Consider the following 16,035-nt stretch of genomic DNA (forward strand, 5'->3'; position numbering starts at 1 on the left):
TGGAAACATATTCTTTCTACTTTACCTTTATTTCTATAGGGAAATGTCCTTAGAATTATAAACATCCTAATTTATTATAGTTCTTAAGAAATGCATTCTTCCTATAAAATAAATTTATCCTATATAAATGGAATATTAATATGTTAGCAATGGGAAGTATATCACAACAAGAAATTGAAAAAAAAGTTGACAATTATTACAAATTCTGAGGAGGAAAAGAGTATGATCCAAGAGAAACTAACAAAGAGGAAATATCAAAATTTAGATTTGAAGAATCACAGTGGCTTCTGAGGAAGTGGTGTTTATGCTGCAATTTAATAGATGAATAGGAGTTTGTCCTATTTTGCATTTTCTTCTTTGCTAGAAGGGTTAGGGCTGATTCAATTGCTTGCCTTTCTTTGTTTCAGTTTTTTCATCAAGAAATTAGAAATATTATTGAGACTCTTCACACAGGTGTTATCAGGTTTAGTGAGTTAAAAATATGTAATTTATTATTTTTAGAATTTTTTTCTGAGTGCAATGAGATGCTATTGCAGAATTTTAAGTTATCTTTTTGAAAAAAAAATCATTCCAACTATTGCTTCTGTCTAAGAAAGTTTTGGTGAAAATTTAAAGGTTCCCAAGGCATTGTGAATGATGAGTAGCTTTTTTTTTTTTTAACAGCTTGAGAGTAAAGGATCTAATCACATGTCCATCTGCAAATCATTCTAGTTTTATATGTACTAGCCAAGTGACCAGAGTTTAGCAACAGTCTCTCTTCTTCGGGACTAATTTGAATCTTGAAATGATTTCTTTTGCTAACTGTCCTGGTTTCATGTCCATTTTATTTCTGTGTGACACCTACTCCAAACTGAGACCACTATAAAGGCTCGTGGGTAACTTAAAAGAAGAAATTTATAATCACTTTAGTTTGAAGAGTTTTAAATATCAGACTGTATATTAAGCCAGTGCTAAAGTTCACTGACTAGCTTTTTGCAGATTTAAGAATTATATTGCTTTCTTTCACATTATCAACCTGTATTATATAGTTAGGTTGTTGTAGTTCAAGTCTCCAATTGACAGTTCCTTTGTATGCATATACTGAAATGATTTTATTTAATAAAAAAAGAACATCTTCTGTGTGGATTTTAAATTTCCCTTATTAAATATTTATATTTTCAAAATGTCTTTATTTAATTGAGTGAGGTGCTTGGTGCCATTTCAAAATAACCTCAGGTGGTAGGTGTAATGACATATCAAAGATTTGACCTTTAGCATTTTAGGATTCTATTTATCTGCATTTTCTTCTGCATTCATTTAGTCTTGATTTATATGCTATTCCTCTGGATGATTTAATGAGTGAATGTATTTGGCCCAAGATTCATTAATCATAAAAATATATATCTGAATACATATTATTTCTGTGCCTTCATTTATATCTCAACTGTGACAAGTAGAAAATTCTGTGTATAAGGTTGATCAGTATTTGCACAAACCTCATTCATTCTCATTAAGTGCTTAGCAGAATAGACCCTGATCCCCTAAACTGATGCCCATTCTCCTACTTCTCACTTCTTTGCAGTCAGCTTATTATATTCCTTTATTTACCTAGAGATACTTTATTTTCCAATTCTCTGCTATTCCTTTTAAAGAAAATTGAATGTAATATTTACACTGATATAATTAAATTAACATCTTCCAGCATCTTTCTGTGTGCTTTGCTAGCATAGATAATCATTTACTGGGTAGCTTTCAGCGTAGAAGCAGAGTTATAGAATAATTATTAATTATTTTATATCACAATAATATAGTGATATAAAAGTTATTTTCATTTGTGCATGTTTTTCTGTATTGATTTTGAGAAGTAAAGATTCTAAGTGGAGTTAAGGAAATGGATCATTGATCAGTTAGCCTATGTTACTTATATTTAAATTATTTTTGTATTTTCTCAGTTTACACAAATCTTTATCTCAAGAAGAAAACCTGAAGGATCAATTTAACCATACACTTAGTACTTATGAAGAAGCTTTAAAAATCAGAGAGAACATTGTTTCCATCACTCAACAACAGAATGAGGAACTTGCTACCCAACTGCAGCAAGCTCTGACAGAGCGAGCAAACATGGAATTACAGCTTCAGCGTGCCGTAGAGGACTCCCAAGTGGCCAGTGAAAAGGTTCAGAAGTAAGTAAAATGTTCTTTCATTATTTTATAAACATAAAAACACTTTCTTCAGAAAATAAGCAATATATAATTATTGTTCATGCCATTAGTAGTTCAAGTCAAAAGTAGAACCAAATGAACTATTTCACATTGTGTATCATAAACATATTTAGGGTCAAAAAGTCACTTGCTTGGCAACAGTTGTTACTATTTAGGACAAAACATTTATTTTTGATAACTGATCTACATTAGTTTGTGGAGGCCACATTATTGAAATCATTCCATCCTCCCAAGTTGATAGGCAAAGTTATTTGTAAGAGGAAGAGGCAGTCAATTTACTACCTGCACTCATTTAGCTTCACAATAATCCTGCTGGAGTTGAGATCATCTGTGACCTTGCAATTTGAGACCTCTAGATGCAGTGAATCCAGTACAGTGAGATTAATTTTCTTGTGTTGTTCTTCTGAAGTATTCAATGCTACTATTCACAGTGCATAATTACATTTGTTTATTTTGAATGATCTTTCCATTTTTTATTAAAATTTAAATAAAGCTGCATAATCAGTCTTTATGACAGCTAGCAGAATGTTAACAACTTACCAAGCAAAGAAGTCACTTGTTAATTTATGGGGCTTGAATGTTGTAGCAGAATTTTCTGAGGAAGCTTTAATGTAATAAAACTTGTCATTTTCACCTTCTTTGTGTGTTGTTAACAACATAACATCATTCACTTACCTAATCACTTTCAATTTCTAACACATACCTTTTCCTTAATCTTTTTTTCAGTTTTATACTATGAAGTAATACTTACTTGCTTTAAGGTTTCTTACTTTCTGTGACTTCTTATTTGAAAATTAGTCATTTCAACTACTTCCTTAACATCTCTGAAGTTATATTTCAATTAAAGAGCCCAAAGTCAGGTGAATCTGTAGTCAAGACCATTTTTCAAACAGTTTAGGGATTATGTATATTAATATTTACTACCTATGTACCTTGTAGCTTTTGATTTATATAAGTATTATATTTTGTAAGTTTAAAGATTAGGTTTATATTCGATCAGAAACTATCTAGTTTTTTACAATGTGCACTAACAGTCTAAGAACACTGATGTGTAGATGGATCTCACTTCATCATATATTGCAATTAGTAACTGGACTATCAGGATCTGATTTAGTTCTGTTAGCTAAAAGTCTATAAATAATACAAATTTCAAAGTTTTCTTTACATATAATCTTTTAATATCTATCCATGACTAAAATTCCTTGAAATAGGTCCCAGAAACCAATTCAGTTTTCAAAAAAACTTTGGAAATCTTGCTAACTTTTTATTTTTTAGAACCTATCAACTATCATTATCATTAACTTTTTGCACACCAAGAAGTAGAACATTATTTTAGATAAGACTTGAATTGTAATAAATATAACTGTTGAATGGACTCATTATATCATCCTATTTTGCATATTTAATCACAGAAAGAAAAACTTTTTTTTGTCCATGGATCAAAGTCTAAGTACAACAGCCATGTCATTCACAAGTGTTAAATGTTAAATCTTTTATTCTGATTTCCAACAAGACATAGGAGAAATATTATCACACTTTTCTTTTTATATTCAATTCATTGTACTTCATTTTAGTTTGCATCAATTAAACAAAGTATATCTTCATCCCAGTTAATGTGGCCATCAGTCCTTTATTGTTTAAAAAGGAAGTTATCCTCTAAAAAGAAACTATAATAAGATTTTGGGAGCTGGGGATGTGAGCTCAGTGTTATAATGCTTGCCTAGCACATGTGAGGCCTTGGGCTTGATCCCCCGCACTGAGAGAGAGAAAGAGAGAGAGACAGTCACTGACTTTGTAAGAAAGTATTCTCCATACAATCAAAAATTACTACTGTTAGCATACATTTTTTGGACATTCCCTTGAAAATATGTAATATTCCAGGAAATTTCAAATTTAAACTAAAGAGGTCCATATTTCCTCTTTTCCCTTTGCAACCAAATTTTTTGAATACCTAATCTATCTCTAATTTTTTTAATTCCCATTTATTCCTCTTCTTTTCATTACTCTGGCTAACTTTTATGCTAAAATTGTTCTTTCAATATCACAAATAGTTTCCTAACTCCTAAATCAAGGACCCATTTTAAACCACATTTTTATCATACAACTAATACATGATTATGGTAAAAATAAATGAAGTTCTTATATCTTCAGCAGTATTAACTCCTGCCTTGGATTACAAATGTGTATATTTGAACTTGGGTATTTTATTTTTAAATGCTGTGTTAATTTGGATAGTTACACAACTGTCACATAACATTACTGTAAGCATTAGCTGAAATAATATAAGCAGCACTTTTAGAACAATGTGTGTTATATATCCCCTCCTTCTTTTGCATATCTCCTCCTTCTCTGGTCATCTCCCTCCGTGCTACACTCATTGCTCAGAGGGATGTACATTTTTCAAGATTAAATGTCTTTGCATGTGTTGATCCCTTTGCTCAGAGTCTTTTACTTTCTCTCCAATGAGAACCTTATTCATTTTGTGAAAGTCAGTTCACCATAGAGGACAGAAAACAGGCTTTGTTGTCAAGTCTGAAAGTCCTGGCTTTGAATCTCTACTTTCCTACTTATTACATGTGAAATTTTTACTTAAGTAAAAGTTCCTCAGATAAACTCAGTAATTCTGCCTTCACAGGAAGGGTTCTCATGAGGAAGAAATTGAATATCATATGCAATGCCTAGTGCAGTGCCAGTATTTATTAAAAGCAATCTATAAATGACATTATTTGTATTGTGATATTCATCAAAAAAGCAAAACCAGTTCAATTACATCTTTTCTGCTAAGTCTTTTCCAACTTCCTAGAAAGTAAATTCACTCCCTTCCATGTTTGTCATAGTATTGAAGCAGGGGGCATTAGTGTATTATTAGAAGCCATTCCAGTCAACAGTACACTCATTTAGTTGGACCTTATAACCTGTTGCCATGCCCAAAGATAGTTACTGTACTTTATTATTTATATGTTTATATGTCTTCCTACTAGATTGTGCATACCTTGAGAGTAGGAAACATCCTAAAATTTTACATGATGAATGCTTTATGAATATTGTTTGGAAAACAAGAAGAGAGACAGAAAGCTTATGTTCTAAAGTCTAGGGATTACATCAATGTTAAGACATGTTAAGACCATGTGATATGATCACAGAATATTATTTTAAGACTTTTATTTTACTACTTTTCTGTCCATTTCTACTCCATTTCTTTTAAGGAATATATCTGCCAGCTATCCCAAAGTAATGATTCTTTTTTTTTTTTAATGGAACTGGGGATTGCACCCAGAGTAATCTACCACTGAGGCACATCCCCAGCCCTTTCTATTTTATTTTGAGACAGGATTCCACCAAGTTGCCCAGGCTGGCCTTGAATTTGTGATCTCCTTGCCTTATCCTGCAGTCATGGTATTGCAGACATCTGCCACTGTGCCTGGCCCTACACGATTTCTCTAAAGATTATTGCTACATAATTCTTAGGAAATGTTATCCATTTCCATAAGCTTAACCCACTACCTATTAGCCAAATAACTTCCAAATCTTCTTCTTATAGTACTCACCTCTCTGCTAAGATCTAGTCTCATGTTCCCAAAACTCTTTACTTTGCCCTCCCCTGAAAATAAATTTCTCCAGTATTTTCTGTCTCAGTTAATGAACTTCAACACACTCTTTTTTACCTTTCATATTTACTTTGGCACCAATTTCTGCTGTGTCTACTGCCTAAATGTCTTGATTCCATTTGTCCCATCCTTTCTAGTTAGCTCTATTACACCAAGTCCTCATCATGCCTCATCTGGACTATCTCAATAATTATAACACTATTCTATCTGCCTTTATTTCTCCTGAGTTTGTCTTTCCTAACTGCCATCAGACCTAAAACAAATCAAACATGAAACATAAATATTACTTCCTCATATAAAATCTCTCATATGAGGCCTATCCCTGGCCCTGTCCCACTGTTCTAGTGTCATTTCCTCACACAGTCCTTCTTCTTTGAACATGTTCCTGCCTTTTAGTGCACTGCCAAACTTTTGTTAATTCCTGAAGTCCAGCCTAAACATTACCCCCATTATAAAGCTTGACCTGGCTTCTTTCTTCCATTGTTTCTTTATTTTCTCCTTCTATTTGGTTTTCATAGTACTTAATCCATACCTTTGTTAGAGTTCTTAACCATCTAGGTGTTATAATTGTTTCATAAGTTTATTTTCTACCTCCTCTCTGCCCTCTCTCCCAAATTTCCTAAGATATGGATAGTGTCTTGTTCATCTTCATATCCTCATCTCTTCCACAAACTCACACAGATGTCTGCTATAAAGTTCTCCATAAATACTTAGGGAAAATGAGCTGAAGCAATTTAATAGATTGATAAAATAATAGGAATAAAGTAAAAGCTGGTCTGGTCAGGTCAGGAATGTACAGGAAAAATTCAGATATACTCTGATCTACTTTAAGCCCTAGATAAAAAGCGTTTCTCCTAATCCAGTGCCAAATCTAACCAGTTTCATAGAAAATGATGGCCCTCATGATGGATCCTGCCCACCTCCTCTCACTGGCACCGCCTTCTCCTCTCCTGGAATCTCATGACCAAACTCTAACCTTTGCTCTAAAAACTCACTTCCCTCAAGTTTAATTACAATTAAGACTGGAAATCTTTAGTGATGGTAGAAAGAGAATGTATACTATTGCTAACTGTAGAATTTTAAATTCATGTTCTATCATTCTAGCCATAAGAATTATCATTCATAAGCTGGCCTACAAATATGTACAGGATAAAAATCAATGAATACAAGAAACTCATTGCCCAAAAATAGTTTTTGGCCCAGCTGTCATAAAACCTAAAATTTCACTGATGAAGATTCATCGCTTTGGGTTGAGCACTATGTACTTCTATTATTTATAGGACAAACTTCTCTCAATAGTTTCACCAAGGACCATTTCCATTCTCCATTTATTCAAGCAAAAACTGACATACCAATCCATCTGATGAATGTTTTTATGATTATGAAATTTAAAACTTGATACTTCATGCTGTAGTTTATTTTCCACCTATAGGTATGCTTACTGTGTCCTGAAACAAAACTTCCAAAGAATTTTAAGAATACATGTTGCAATATTTAGCATGCCTAAACTGCACATAATTGCTTAAAATAAAAGTAATTACAACCATGTTTATAATTTTTGAAGATCTCTCAAAGATTTAGATATTTACATTGAAATAGTTTTTGTCACATATTATCTGTACTGTGGGCCCAACTTACAGTGATAAAATTCAAATGCTCTCCTAAACTATAGCTATATAGTTAATATAGTTAATATAGCTATATAGTTAACAAACAGATGTAGAAAAATTTAACTTTAAACATATTTTTAAGAAAAGATTTGTCAACTTTCAGAAGTAACTTTCTATCCACATACTTTTCTATAAGAAAAATAGAGTCAGATGTTTAAATGTTACATGAATTCTTGTCATTTAAATTTTTTGTAAGATAATTAAAATATCAACGGTCAGGATGAAACAGTTTAATTGATAGATTTTTACAGATAGATTTTTACAAAATTGCCTTTTGAAACATAGAGCACCCTGCATCTTTTGAGCAATATGGATAAGAAAAAACAACACAGAACGATAATAGTCTTTCCTGCCCTTCAGCCAAATGCTGATTTCTATGAAAAAGTTGATCTTACAAAGAAATCATGAATTCTCGGCCTGGTTTCCTGGATGATGAGTAAGAACTAACTGTAGTTCCCTTGGAAGTTCAGGGGAGTCACCATAGTGTCACACAAGGGTTCTTAGCGTAGAGCAAACATACTTCCCACAAACTCCACTGCTTAATCTGTTTGCAGGTTGAATTATAAAACAGGATAGATGACTCTGGGTGCTGGGAAGGAGAACAGAGCATTTCCAAAGTCCTTGTAAAAAAATAAAAAATAAAAACGCCTACTATTTTCATCAAAAGACTTAAATAGAATTTTCAGTTTTGTCACTAGCTTTAGAATCCAATTTTAACCATAAGGAAAAATAATTATACTAAAATATTCCCAAGTAGCTAATATGAAAAGCCTCTGTAACTTTTTTCCTAGAATTGCATGGTCTTTTCAATAAAATTATTCTGCTTCTTGTCAATTTTACCTGTGATGCTTCTCCTATAAAATCTTGTGTGGGCTATAAGTTAGTTCTAGGGCAGCATTGCACATATGTGAATACTGTAAATACTTATGGAGTATATTGAAGAATACACTTCAGAAATTCTCAACTGAGCACGAGATATAAATCAATTTTTAATGTAATGTTTAAAGTGGACTTTGATTCATTAGTACTGTTAATAAATGGGAAGACTTAAAATTTCTCTGGAAATTGCTCTTTAAAATGTTTTTTTGTGTGTGTTTGCGATTTAAAATGTCTGTGAAACGTGACACTTACCTCAGCAAATAATAGGTCAAATAGCTAATTTATTTGTGATAGTTTATCTACAAATGCCTTCCCTAATCAGCTTTTGAAGATATCTTCTAAATCTAGAAAATTAGATAATAGTTTTATTGTGATTTACATGTGGAAGATGTACTCAGATAACTCCTGAGCAATCACTGTAAGATGTACAGCATTTAAACATGCTTCATTTCTACTCCTGGACATGTGATAGGCTTTTCTTTTTTATAGGCTTTTAAAGAATTTAGTATTCCAGATTTGTGAATCACAGACCTGTTTTTAAATTACATGATTATGTACTTAATTTATGAAATATAAATCTTATATTCTGTCAAAAACAAGTGTGTAGTTTATTAAAATTATTGATTAAATTATATATTTATATACATAGTGGATTGCCTTTTTCATTCATCTAATACCTCAAGTAGATTTCTTTAGAACTACTTTTATTATACCCAGAGATACATACCATGTTTGACAGATATATAATGTATTCATTTATTTATAAAAACTAAGGAATTCAGGATTATATCTTAACATTTAGGAAATGTCTCACTTTGACATTAAGAAACAGTTTCAATTGTCTGGTTTATTCCTTTATACCAGGGAAGGATTAATGTAAGATTACTAGGATTGGAGCCTAACCCAGAATTTGAGAGATTCCCAAAGGAGTAGAAAGTGAAGGCTTTGTGCTAAAGAAGAAAAGGAGCTCTCTAAACCTAAGGTTCTACACTTTCTATGATAAACTAGATCTCTTTTACAGTAAACTACATGGAAAGAATAAAAATTTGAATAAATGTAAGAACTAAAAAGTTAAATTGTAATAATACTTCTTGCATTTGATCTACTTCTGCATTTCATACTCTCTCTTCAAATAAATGAACTAGAGTGGGCTACAGTACATTTTTACATACTAAGATAGATAAACAGGTTTCATATAAGCAAACAGAGTAATGAAAGAAAATGAACAAAAGACTATGAGAAATACACACTTTTTCCCTTCAGGACTAAATAAAATAAAGGAGTTTTTTGTTGTTTTTCATCAATCCCTCTTCTACAGTGATTAGAAGTCAGAGATGGAGTTCCTGTCATTTTAGAAAAAGTGTAGAATACACTTACAATTTACAGGTATGTGATAGGCTAAAAACCCAGTACCAAAGGAGTTCTTATACCTCAGAGAAATTCAGATGTGATTTTCACATCTTATTTATCTGTGAAGATAAAATTCATGTATGATCTAACAAGCACATTTTTCCTTGATTCTAAGCTGCAGTCAAAATCCTTGTTATTACTTAACTTTTAACAGGCTATATAGCTCCTGTATACTTATATAAAGTTAGAATTCATTCATCTTATTTGAGAAAGTAGTTAAAAATTTGGTAAAAATAAGATGTATAAAATGATTTAAACTCCCTATAAGAAGGTTTCTTGGTGAATCTCTTGCTAGTATACTTTAAAATGTTTTATAGGAGTAAAGGGAAAGGAAGCTACTGTAAAAATTAGAATTTTAGATTTTTATCATCCCTCTTGGATATTGTTCAACCTCATTATATTTGATATAATATGCTTGTTATAATGTATCATACACTTTGTACTCCATAAAATTCAACTTAGAATTTCCCCATTCACTTTCTCTATTTTTAAATATATAGATTGGATATAATATATCTACTTGTCAATTTAGAAAATTTACAATATAATCATCTAAAATCTATGCACAAAGTTGCACAATTTAAATGGTAATTTTAAACTTTCTTATAAAGTATAGATCATATTCTCAAAATATAATTGGAAAAAAACTCAAATGAACCCAAGATTAAATAGAAGTGCAAATTTTATTTGGATTCTAAGATTCTATGATTAATTATTTCTTCATATTAGGTCAGGGATTTGCCATCATGTATATTTGGTCCCTGACAAATTTTTAAAATTAAAAAAATCATTTTCTTGTTTCAATGTAATTTAGCCTGATGGTAAAATCATAAATACTGCCCATATGTAAACTTGATTCTGGAAAAAACTCTATAACAATATTGTATATAGTAGTAGCTAAAGTATATCCTTTAAATCTTACATTATTATGTATTCTTGAACAACTAACTCAACAGAGGCAGTTTTTCTCATCAGTTTTTAACTTAAGTACAATATAATGAAAAAAATGTTATACTATTGTATAACTTTGTCAGGTGTTTAGAAAGACTAACTAGAAGTAAAAAAAATAAGGCTCCCCAAATTACATTGTTAATAGTAAATACCATTGAGAACTCACTAATTTTAACATCCTAGTTGCTTTGGCATTTATACCATGCAAACTAATAGAACATCATTAATTTACTTTTCTCTTTGCCACATACAGCAGTATCATAAAAAAATGTATATGCTTATGTTCTTTTTCTTTATTTTACCATTTGCCATAGAACAAGCTACATAACGATAAAAATAACAAAAACATAATTCTATCTTGAAATATTTTCCTTAAACTAATCTGCCTCCTGGGCTGAGTTATGTGTACTTCACATCAGTCTTCCAAGTTCCCCACAACTGACTCTCAGAGGGCCTAATCTTTCCCAGAATGATGGGAGTAGCACAGTTCAAGAACAAGAATGAATTTCTGTATAATCACACCACAATGTGAGGTGACCCTAAGACAGAGAACTGACCAGATACACATATGGGTTTTAGGAAGACTTTCTGATGCTCTTTTTTAACACAGCTGTGAGAAGAATGTGACTAAGACCCAATAGTCATTCTTGAGTAGAGCTGGCAAAGGAAACCATGAGGAGAAGAGAATTTAACACATGGGTGTAAGAGAGTACCGGCTTCATTGATGCTATCTGAGGGGAATGCCTAATGACTGGAAGAATCAAACTTGGCAATGAAAACACAAAGCTCTTTTCATCAATTCAAACGCAGACTCTAAAGCTGCAGATGGTCACCTCCAGCCTTGTCTATTCAGTGTGGGGTTTTATAAAATGGCACTTTGGTGAATACTAATAGATCAAAACAAAGATTTAATAATGTAAAGATGTGGTGTTCATTTTTAAATGAGTATACAGGTCAGTGTCTCAGAAAAGGATAAAAAGAGTACCTCTTATATGTGGGTCTTAAGTCTTTTTGTTATTTTTCAACTTTAAAAATAAATGACATCTTTAATATACAGATTGTGCTTTATGGTGAACAGTTTACATTATGAATAAGAGACCAAAATTGGGCTTTATGTGCTCATTCATTGATTTCATTGCTTCTGTGTGAAGACTGTCAATATATAATGATGGTTAATGTCATTCTTTAATGTTTTCTTGAAGCTCACTTAATATGATAACTATATGTTGCTAAGAGTTAGAAACATGACAGTTACTTTAAAGGACAATTCACTATATTCAACTTGTTACTTATATTTATATAACCATCTTAATTTAAGTTAGATTATGGCATGTTTTTTTCAAAATATTCTTTATTATTAGACTTGGTTAGATAGTTTATAAAATTCTTAAGCTAAATCCAAACAAATGAAGCTTTATTCAAGAAAAACCTTAAAATATAAACTTAAGAATACCTTTCTTTATTCACTATTTGTGAAGTAAATATGATGACTAATTTTGTATTCCTAAAGCTTTTATCTAGCAAGTTACACTAACATAAAAATTGAAACACTAAAATTGTATGTTTTAAAGGGGAGGAAACTTAGTGTCTAGTAGAAATATCAGTGAACTAGCTAGTTATGTACAAATAATAATTGTAGCTAGTTATGTACAAATAATTAAATTCTTTATTTAAATAATTAAATTCTGTTTCCTCTCAATATGCTGGTCTGGAAGATACAGCTTATATACTTGCTCTCTTCACTTCAAAATATAGCTATAAAAATCAAATTAAATGCTTGTGCATAAAAGTGCTTAGAAAGATATAAGGTACTATATAGATGTAATATATAGTCATTTCATTATATACATTTTAGATTTTGGAATTATTACTATCTCCTTGGAACCATAAATAGTAAGGGGAAAAATATTTTAGCTTCAGAGACAACATAAGTACTATCTGACTTCTGAAAAAGTGTTTTTTTGGCCATAGGTCTTAGAACCTGGAAGTAAATGGGTTCAATGCATTCTTATGCATTACTGGTGGGAAGGCAAAATGATAAAACCCCAAAGAATTTTACTGTATCTAACAAAATAACAGGCATTTACTCTTTGAGGATAAACCTCTATGAATCCATCCTGAATATATACCCCTGCAAATATGAAATAACATAAGAATTAAAACATTATTTTTAACTGCAAATAAAAACCACCCAAATAGTAGGGTAGCTAAATAAACTGTGGTGCATCCATATAGGAGAATACAGTGCAACTATAAAAAATATAATAAGGAATATATGTGTAAAACGATTTGAGTGGTTCCCATGTACATTGTTAACTGAAAAAAAACAAGTATTTATACTACTTTTTAATGTGAAAAGTAAGAACAAAAGGAACAGAAAAGATAAACCAAAAACTAATGAAAAGTATTACCTCTGGAGGTAAAAAGGAAAGGATGGAAAAGCAACTTTTCTAATTATGCCATTTTGTAAAGTTTTAACTTTTGAACCATGTAAATGTTTCCAATATTCCAAAATTAAATCAAATTTAAAAATAAAAGACCTAAAAGTATTTGAATACAAGTAGAAATAAATATATCTGTGTATCAAATTGATAAGAGATTAGTAAAAAGAAAATAACCAAAGTATCTTCTGATTGTCATACCTTGTGGCAGATTATTCTAAGGATAAAAGAAATGCCTAGAAATCTTGTTTTGCAGTATTGTTCATAGTTCATAGTACTATTGGTATCAGCGCTTTTTGGCTCTTTTGAGATGCTAGGAATCAAACCCAGGGCCTCACGTGTACCAGACAGCAAGCACTCTACTCCTAAGCCACATCTCCAGGCCTGGTATCAGCATTTTGAAACATGTTTATGTATATCATTGGATTGAATAAATAAATAAATATTATTAGGAAACTAGGTGTTCACTATTAAATAAATAGCATTAGGAAAAAGAAACTTCAATATTAAATTTGGGCTGAAAATATCAATATGAACTTCTGAAACTGTTCTTAGCTCTATCCATTGAAAAGGCCTACAGCAGTGGATACACACAGCACCCAGATTTGTTCATACCATGCCCCATTGAAAGAATCCAAAGCTCCTTGATCTGGGTCAGGGAAAGTATAAAGTGAATCTCTGGTATCCTTTGGTGTCAAAAAGCAAGAAAGTGTTCAAAGTATTTGTTCTGAAATTTGAAAAACACAAAGGAGCCAGGCTGAAGAGGTCATGACTACTGACCAAATTTGGGACAATTTGTGTATCAACAAAAGAACTCTTTTTGATTATAGACTATTGAACTCTTACATCTTTGTAGAAAGATGTTTTGAAACAAAGATACTTTTAAAAAGACAGAGATGGAGGGCTGGGGTTGTGCCTCAGTGATAGAGCTCTTGCCTAGCATGCATGAGGCACTGGGTTCAATCCCCAGCACCACATTAAAAAATTAAAAAAACTAAATAAACAAAGTAAAGTATATATGTTTTTAAAAAATGACAGTGATGGAGGATGAGGGGTGGAACTTTTTGTACAGAAGAATTTTAGTATTAAATGTAGATAGAATGATAGAGTTAGAAATTTACCACCTTGTAACTCCAAGTATAATTAATTCAAAGGAATACCAGCAATCAACCTTATAATTAGTTAAAAGACACTATTTTGGCACTAGAATAAGTTAGTCTAAGTAATGTGGGAAAACTTACTTCACATATGCTAAGGAGTTTAGAGCTTAAAAATTAGGGGCCTAAACATAGGATGTCAAGTACCTTTGAACAATATTTAGGGATTTATTACTAAAATTTACTTTGGAAAATTCTCTGACTCAAGTATTCTGTGCTTATGTAAATGATGTAGAGATACAAACCTCTTGTCAAAATTTATTTTTATGGGCTGGGGCTGGGGATCAGTGGTAGAGCACTCGCCTCGGATGTGCGAGACCCTGGGTTCGATCCTCAGCACCACATAAAAATAAATAAGTGAAATAAAGGTATTAAAATATATTTTTTTAAATGTTCTTAAAATTTATTTTTAAGCAAACTTTTTGCCTTAGAAACTTTAAAATTTTTATATTGTTTATCATGTAGTTTTCAATGAATTTTGATTTTTGTGGGGGCTACTTGGGATTGACCATGTGTGCTTTACCACTAAGCTACATCACCAGACCATTCCATTTTTTCTTTTGAGGCAGGGTCTCCCTAAGTTACTTAGGGCCTCATTCAGTTGCTGAGGTTGGCCTGGAACTTATGATCCTCTTGCCTCAGCTTCCTGAGTCACTGGGATTACAGGCATGCACTACTGCATCCAGACAGTTAATTTTTATTTTAAAAAATATTTCATTAGAATATTATCTTGATCTCTGAGGGGTTTTTTACAGCCCTGAAATAAGTGCTTTTAACTTGAGATGAGTGCTTCATTCATCTCACGCTAGTTCTAACCCTAAATACTCTATAAAAGATGAAAAGGACATTGCTAGGAAGAAAAAAAGACATTCCTAATTTATCTTTATTGAAAATAATAATTAATGATAACTTGCTAAGTTATCCTAACTCATACGATTTCTAATGAATGATATTTTATGTTCAGGAATATGGTGTGAATCTTAAAAATTATGGTTCTTTGTAGTCTATGAAATTTGGCCAGGTTTTTAATTTTATGCCATCCAAAAATCTACCACTACCTAAATTTCTCTAATACTTTATGTTCAGTACACTGAACTTTTGGCAGCTATTTCTTTGTTGTTATTATAATTCATTTTCTGTCTAGATCAAGCATCATATATATCAACAGAAGGGTCCTAATTGCTTTCTAGACCCTAAATGTTGATTTTAATTTGATAATATATGGTTTTTATGAATCAGAGTTAAGTCACATAAAGAAAATGACTATCACCATGCCAGCTTAATAAGTTGAATATTACTTTTACTTTGTAGGCCCATGGCTTAGTCTGAAATTTGAAGTTGCATTGATATATTATCTCTACTAGTCTCCCAAAGGATGTTGCCAGTCTTTTGAATTAAACTTGAATAAGGTTGATTTGTATTCCCTGTTAATCAAAATTTGAAATGTTGACTTTAGAAAATTTCATTCAGTGCTAATTATATATGACTTTTATGAAAGTTAGGAAGGAAAGAATCCTACATTTTAAAGTTTAGTATCAGCCTAAAACCCTATGAAAACAATAGTGAGTAGCTTAATAAGCCATCTTAATAAGATACCTTAATAAAACTAACCAGTTATTCTAGCTTGCTGCATTTCACTTGGCAGTATAAAATCAGTGATTCACTTTCTCCATCAGTAATTGAAACTTTTCAGGGTTTAAAATGATCTAAAACCTTAG

At 31.5% G+C, this 16,035-nt stretch overlaps 1 protein-coding gene across 9 annotated transcripts in view; it reads left to right on the plus strand.

The window, feature by feature from the left end:
• Mipol1 (mirror-image polydactyly 1) overlaps positions 1-16,035 on the plus strand; it is a 400,912-nt gene that overhangs the window by 345,198 nt on the left and 39,679 nt on the right. For all 9 annotated transcript variants that reach the window (XM_058584489.1, XM_058584488.1, XM_058584490.1 and 6 more), the window contains one exon: positions 1,932-2,162. In XM_058584489.1, coding sequence (XP_058440472.1) covers positions 1,932-2,162 — 231 coding nt within the window. The remainder of the gene's footprint in view (positions 1-1,931; positions 2,163-16,035) is intronic.

Source organism: Marmota monax, unplaced genomic scaffold, assembly GCF_021218885.2.
Source record: "Marmota monax isolate L192 unplaced genomic scaffold, Marmota_monax_Labrador192_F-V1.1 WCK01_AAM20220418_F8-fsc00001, whole genome shotgun sequence".
In the NCBI taxonomy this organism is placed as follows: Eukaryota; Metazoa; Chordata; class Mammalia; order Rodentia; family Sciuridae; genus Marmota; species Marmota monax.